This window comes from Megalobrama amblycephala, linkage group LG9 (genome assembly GCF_018812025.1).
Source record: "Megalobrama amblycephala isolate DHTTF-2021 linkage group LG9, ASM1881202v1, whole genome shotgun sequence".
Classification (NCBI taxonomy): domain Eukaryota; kingdom Metazoa; phylum Chordata; class Actinopteri; order Cypriniformes; family Xenocyprididae; genus Megalobrama; species Megalobrama amblycephala.
The window spans coordinates 36,906,449-36,913,446 of NC_063052.1; the positions used below are offsets into that span (position 1 = coordinate 36,906,449).

A 6,998-nucleotide genomic window follows, 5' to 3' on the forward strand; every position below is an offset into this window, starting at 1 on the left:
GTCCTTTTAAATTTTATATATATATATATATAATTTTTGCATAATTTATTGTTATTTAACATTATTATATCTATGCATCTGTCCTTTTAAATTGTGTGTGTATATATATATATATATATATATATATATATATATATAATTTTTGCATAATTTTTCCATATTATGTTTTATTCTTTCATGCTATTTTTAAGTATTAAAAATTATTATTTTCACAATTAAATTATTATTTTTTTATGCAGTGTTGTGTTAATTTATTTCAAGTTACACTTTTTGTTTTATTTACTAAAGTAAAATGCAGTTTGTTTTTAAATTCTGCCTAGAAACAGAAAAAAAGAATATATGACTTTCTTTATTGCTTTTGTTTTAGATTATCTGTATTTAGATTTTCTGTATTAACCAAACACCAAAGCATAATGAAGAGACACTGTATTTCTATTTAGCATATTCATTGCTTTTATTTAGGGGTACAATAAAAAGAAAGAAATGTTTCAGAATCACATGTTATTGATTGTAATATTTGTAAATTCAATAATGTTAAATACTTTGTGTATAAAAAAGTAACTGAAAACAAAGAGAGAAACACTTTTGATTCAAACACTGACATTGTGAGGAGAGCGAAGGCTTCTGTGTCTGCTAGAATCACGGCACGTCTGAGCACGCCAGCACCAGTATCAAGTCTGAGATTTTTAGATTCAAATTTATACTGTAAATAATCAAGCAAAAAAAAATAAAAAAATGAACCGTCTATAAATTCTCAGCTTATCATTTTTGACTAGTCTGATCTAAAATGAAATCAGTGGTATAAAGTGTAAAGTGTCCACGTCAGCCTTGCCTCTGGGTAAAGTCTGAAGAATATTTGGCAAGCACAACCGTGTAGCTCACATTAACAGACACCTCACAGGAAAACTCCCATGAGGCCGCAGAACCATTCACACCAACACACACACACACACACAGTCAAACACACACACACAGATCAGGACATCACAGAGGATAAAGTCTAGTTCAAGATTCTCAAAACAAACAAAAATAAAAAAAAAATGCCACTGAAAACATAAACTGTATAGTTTGTTTTTTCCTTCTTCTGTCACTGCCTTGTCATTGCAGCTCTGCCCTGTTTCTCTCTATCCACAGTTCTCAGGGACGGAGGTTTCTTGATCTCTTTTTTGAGGCAGAGACGGGCTTGCTCCGCTTGCGTGCTGATGCATTATGGGATTTGTTTGCGCGTTGCTGCTGGACTGGGACTGGGGCGGGTTTGACAGCTGCCGCCGCCGCCGCTGCCGCCTCATCTGAGTCTGGGGCTTCATCTTCTGTACGGAGAGAGAGAGAGAGGTCAGACGACATACACTTTACACCGCTAATTCAAATGATATGAACTTATTAAGATTCACTGACTGCATGTGTGTGTTTATCATGTGATATTTACCATCGTTTTCTTCCATACTGGATTTAGCTGCATCTAAAGATAAAAAACATAATGCATAAGACAGATAACACTTGTGTTATCTGTGTCTGAATAATTTTTGGTCCCAAATATTTATTAATTTTACTAGTAGTCCAGTGTATGAAGAATTTTTGGATATAATATATCAATTTATTTTGCTATCCTCACTTACAGAAATGAACTATAGTGTCCTACACCCACTAGTAAAAATATATCAAAAATGATATCTAGTTTCTGAATAATTTTTGGTTTCACAGTATATATAAAGTGGATCTTAAGACCATTAAGATTTCTTTTAAAAAAATTACATAAATAAATAAAATGAAATAATAAAATGAACAATACAAATACAATTTATACATTAGTTGTATTCATATTTATTATGTTATTCATTTATACTTTCATGCAATTTAATTATTACAAAATGATTCTTTTTTTATTTATGCATTGGGATTTTAGGAGCAAAATATCTAGTCATATTTCAGCACAAAATGAAAATAATAATTGATCCTAGGATCATTAAGATTTCTTGTAGAAAATGAAATAATAAAATGAACAATAAAAATAAATAAGTACATTTAATACAACAATCCTGCTGTATGGGCACTTTTTAAAAAAAAAAATTGCATAAATTAAATTAAGTACAAGTAATACCATGGCTTATAAATACTTTAAAATTTACTTCTTTTTTTTTATTTTTTTTTTTTTTATAAATTAATATGCTTAAATGTCATGATAATAAGTCATGTAAGTGCAAAAATCTCAAGCCTCATTTTTTTGTGCTAAATATTTTTTCCTCTTTTTTTTTAGGGTGAAATGTGGCCTGGACATTCTGGATGTTCCTGGCTCTGGTTTCTCATGTGGCTTTAGTAAAAACCATACTATATATTTCAGACCATATTTTGGTAAGATATCACACGTAATAAAAAATGACTCACCAGCTTTGGGCACGTCATTTACTTGAGGTGCTGAAAAAATGAGACTCGTGTCAATTTTTGGACCGTATTCACTTTCAGTTTAATTATTTGGAACTATATTTTATTACACTTTTCATCATCTGATACTCACCACTATTTCCTGCCTCAGCACTGGTGCTGCTTGCATCTAAATGATACAAAACATATTTATTTTTAATTGTCTAATACGTTGTATTTTTGAACAGTTGACATGTTTCTTTCTTATACCTGCAGTTGCTCCGTTGTAATACAGAAACTCATCTGTAGCCATAAGAAAGAGAAATCACAAATGAGATCTCCTTGATATCTCCATTGTGACAACACTGAGATTAAATGGAGACTCTCTGAGCAACAAAATCTCCTCTGGGTAGATCAGAATACGGAAAATAGAGTTCTTTAAGTGCTTGTGGGTTTAGTCACCACTAGATGGCAGTCTTGTAAAGTCTAACTCAAATTGCCACCTTAAATTTCTTGTGATATGAGTCTTTAGATATTAAAAAAAGTCTTCTGCTGCATCCCAATTCTTATACTATCCATCCTAAATAGTATTCGAAATTAGAATTAACATGTCGCAAATCGTAGTTTTGACAAATCGTAGTCATGTTTATATGAATAATATACATCAAGTGTGTATATATGTGTCTATATATACTCTAACGGCTAATACACAACCCACGGCACATTGGACGAGGATTTGATTAGAACTAAAAACACAATAAAAAACTACTGTCAAAAAAACTACAAACATGGCGGATGTGCGAGACAGACTGTTAAGTATAGAGTGATTAGGGGTTTGAGTGATTAATAATCAGTGTCTAACCTGACAAAAGAATATTTATTCAGTGTTATATACATTGTATTTCATCTTTTACAAAGCTTTTTATAAAACTTTTATAAAGATACATTTGGTCATTAGCTTTTAAATCATCATAATGCAAACACAAGAGTTCTCCACAGGAAAGACCCACAACTGGCAGCTACACACTCAAATGTATGTACTTTTTCTTCACAAAAACGGTACTTTTAGGGCATAGTATAAGTAGGTTAATTGGGACGCAACATTGTTCTTTTACGTCTTTTGCAGTTCTTTAACATGCCAGAATCTGCTTTCCTAAAGAACATGAGGATAAAAAGTTCTTTGTGAAAACGGATCGTGAAAATCTTCTCTCATGTTCCTGAGCTGAGGTTCAAAAGCTCTTTCAGAGGCAGTATCCCTAAGGGCAACTTGTCAAATACTTTGTTTCTTCCTAAACTAACAATCATTCTGTTTTGTTTATAAGGAACATCAACCCGTCTGGTACACAAATCAAGGGTACGGCCAAATCATTCCACGTCCAAAATTCATAACAAACCATCTTTCATCTGCTTCTGTCCTACCATGTGAAGAAGTGATCACTCACCGTTGGGCAGGTCGGGTGAGACCAGGTTCATGCTTTCTGTGGATGAAAACACAAAACACTGCAGTGAAAGCTGTCCGGCTGACAGAACACAGACTGAGACTCCAAAACAGAGAAAGAGTGAGAAACTCACCAGTTGGAGCTTCATCTGAGGTTGAATCATGATCTGCGGGTTAATAGAGTGATGCATAGTTAAAGGGTTATTTGTGTTTGTGTTTTTTTTTTTTTTGCATGCAATATGTTTTAATGTTATTGGTTTTCTGATTACCTGTGGCAAACATGGCTTGGGACCCTCCTTCAGCTACAAAAGGAAACAAAGAGCATTTGTTAGTTTTAAATAATTCATATCTTGGTCACATTAAAACTTCTTTTAACAAAATTATATTTTAAAGATATTCTAAATATTTGTGGCTTCTTTTTGTTAACTCTCTTATATTACAGGATAAAAATATTTTCTCTTTCACCTGCTTCAAGGTCCGCTTCAACCAGTACCAGTGCCAATGAGCAGAGGATGAGAATGTTTCTGGGACAAAATACACAAATAAATACATTTCTTGACACTTATAAATAAGCAGGTAAGAACCAAGCTAACATTGAATGTTCTCAGAACTTTAGCTAATGTTCTGGCAAGGTTCTCTCAACGTTATGAACAAACATTATTCCAGTAACGTTGATAGAATGTTTGTTCAAAGTTATCTGGTATTTAATATTGTTCTCAAAACATTAGCACAAAAACTTTATCATCGAACGTTTTTTAAATGTTACTATTGTTTCAGAACGTTCAGAGAACATTCAAAAGCAACGTTCCCATAACGTTTGCAGAATGATAACACGGAACGTTTGCATCACCAAGAAAAGAAAACATTTAAAAACCTGGACATTTTGAATTGTCAGAGAACATTTAGACAAAGTTTTCATAACTTAATTAGCAAGATGTTCTTAGAACATATTTTTGTTTGTTAGGAAGCTGTTTTGCATCAATTCTAAATGTAGTGAAAGTGTTTGATTAATAATGTGTAATGCATGCATGCAGTTGAAGTCAAGGCATTATAATTGCATGCAATGATCACAGATGACACTTTGAAAACCACTGACATAATATTATTGCTCTGGATTTATGCTTATTTCTTTTCTTTTTTAAAAAATCTATATATTTGATTTTCAGCTCTAAAATGTATTTTATATTAAGAAAGCAAACAGTATTCTATATTAAATTTCATGTTATATTTACATAAATTTTCTAATTATATAAATATTAAAAATTATTATATAAATTAATTTGGTGGAACCATTTCAGACAATTCATATTTAATGTCTTTACAGAGTGGCATACACAATTTTCCTACACAATTTTTTAGACTGCAATGATCTCAATGCGTTCTAGTGATAATAAAAAGGAAAGAAAAGTTGTGGATGTGTTTGCATTGTGAAAGATGCTGAGATTTACCTGGTCAGCATGGCTGGAGGTCAGAGACAGGGTCCGGTGGTGTACAGTACACAATGTAGTATTGCACTTGAACTGGTCCTGTGGCGACAGCAGCCGTCAAGGCTTTTATACCTCCTCAAAGGCCATTGAGAATGTGGGAGGGGAGGGTCTCTTATTGTGAAAGAGGAGACGTGGAAAAAACGGCTTCATCTTGGATTACATTAATTGCGTGGCTTAATGTAAGGATTGATATGTCTCCTTCCCATGTACATTCCCACTCCATTAAAAGGGAAAATCTTTACCTCACAGTGAACCTTTTGTCACCTGCTGCTGGTTTAAAGGTTTCTCTCCCCCTCAAAACAAAAAAGAAGTCCTGCAAGTGGAAGGTTCAGGTAAAGCGGCACACCGATGCCAAGGTCATCATAATTGCCCCCCGTGACCTGGCGATCTGACGAGCGTGCCGTGTTGAAATGCGCTCAATGGTGGGGATTCCCTGGGTCACTGAGGCCAGTATTTGGGGAGAAATGCAAACCTAATTGCTCTGTAAAGCAATAGCGAGCTGGCAGGGCATAAATAGAATTTTTCCTCTTTAAAAGGTTGGTGTTGGGGAAATGGCGCTTGTTTTTTTGGCCTCTTGCTGTCCAGATGCCAGCGATAAGGTTGCTACTGATGGAGGTATTAGTGCTCACTGCTGCGGGAGAGACTCTGGGATCTGTGTTCAGGAAATTCCACTTTCCCCCCCAGCTTTCCTCAAGATTAATTTTGAGAGAAAGACAGTGTCGGGTAACATCCTGGGCCGAACGCATGACCTGTCGCTTTTTTAGGTACAGTGAGTTCCAGAAATGTTACAGAAAGGTCGGGAATTTACGCACAAAGGTTGGAAATCTACCCCAAGGTCAGGTTTAGACTCGGAAAGAGTCGAGATTCGAGGCGTATGATGTAACAAAGGGACTCCGTGATGACAAAAACGGCTGGTAATTTCGAGATACGTTTCCGAAACTATTCTTAATGTCAAATTGTGATACATAACAACAATCAGATTAATGTGCGTACCAAAAAAAAGTTCTAATAACGCTTTTATTAAGTTATGAAAATGTTGTTTTTGAATATTCTCATAACGTTCATAATGTTCAGTTTTAAAAATGTTTTTTTCATCCTTTTTATCATTTTGCAAACATTATGTGAATATTACTTCTGAATTTTCCCTGAATGTTATGAAACATCACGTCAAACTAAAAAGTTGCAGAAAAAGCATGAACTTTGTATAAATAATGTTTTTGTGGTAATGTTTTGAGAACAAAATTAAATACCAGATAACTTTGAACAAAGGTTTTATTAAAGTTACTGGAAGAATGTTTGTTTATAACTTTGAGAGAACCTTGCCAGAACATTCTAAGCTAGCTGGGTAAGCTGGGTCACATTATTGAAACTTTGCATGCAAAATATGTCCATTATCTATTGTCAATAGTAGGGGTGGGACAAAATATCGATATGGCGATATATCGTCATCCTTCTCTGTGCGATACGAGAATCGAATCGCTGCGCCAAATATCGATATTTTAATTAAAAAAAATAAAGCGCTATATATAGATTTCTTTGCTCAAAGCGTCCTACTTCAAGGCGGTGCTCGACACATGAATGAGGGAAACGTGAACTTAAGTTAACTAGCCTAAGAAAAAGAGGTTATTAACAGGATGGCGGACAGCAGTGTGAGTAAAATAGATGCCCCAGCCACGTTTAAGTTCAAAGTCTTGACGCACTTTTATACCATTGAT

At 34.1% G+C, this 6,998-nt stretch overlaps 1 protein-coding gene across 2 annotated transcripts; it reads right to left on the reverse strand.

The window, feature by feature from the left end:
* Positions 1 to 431: 431 nt before the first annotated feature.
* On the reverse strand, positions 432 to 5,516 carry si:ch211-133n4.6 (uncharacterized protein LOC797776 homolog). 2 transcript variants are annotated; one of them, XM_048203719.1, is made up of 10 exons: positions 5,245 to 5,516; positions 4,262 to 4,320; positions 4,066 to 4,098; positions 3,931 to 3,963; positions 3,801 to 3,836; positions 2,629 to 2,661; positions 2,513 to 2,548; positions 2,383 to 2,412; positions 1,427 to 1,459; positions 432 to 1,310 (listed from the first exon to the last, which is right to left on the reverse strand). In XM_048203719.1, the coding sequence occupies exons 1-10, from the start codon at positions 5,253 to 5,255 to the stop codon at positions 1,138 to 1,140; spliced, it is 477 nt and encodes a 158-aa protein (XP_048059676.1). In that variant the 5' UTR covers positions 5,256 to 5,516; the 3' UTR covers positions 432 to 1,137. The 2 variants fall into 2 exon arrangements, with proteins under 2 accessions (XP_048059676.1, XP_048059677.1); XM_048203720.1 differs by lacking the exon at positions 2,629 to 2,661.
* Positions 5,517 to 6,998: the final 1,482 nt, after the last annotated feature.

Excerpts from the sequence above, each read along its gene's own strand:
- si:ch211-133n4.6 (XM_048203719.1), bottom strand. Across the intron at positions 1,460-2,382 it reads AAATGACGTGCCCAAAGCTG|ATGCAGCTAAATCCAGTATG; the intron begins GTGAGTCATTTT and ends TTTTATCTTTAG. Across the intron at positions 1,311-1,426 it reads CAGTATGGAAGAAAACGATG|AAGATGAAGCCCCAGACTCA; the intron begins GTAAATATCACA and ends CTCTCCGTACAG.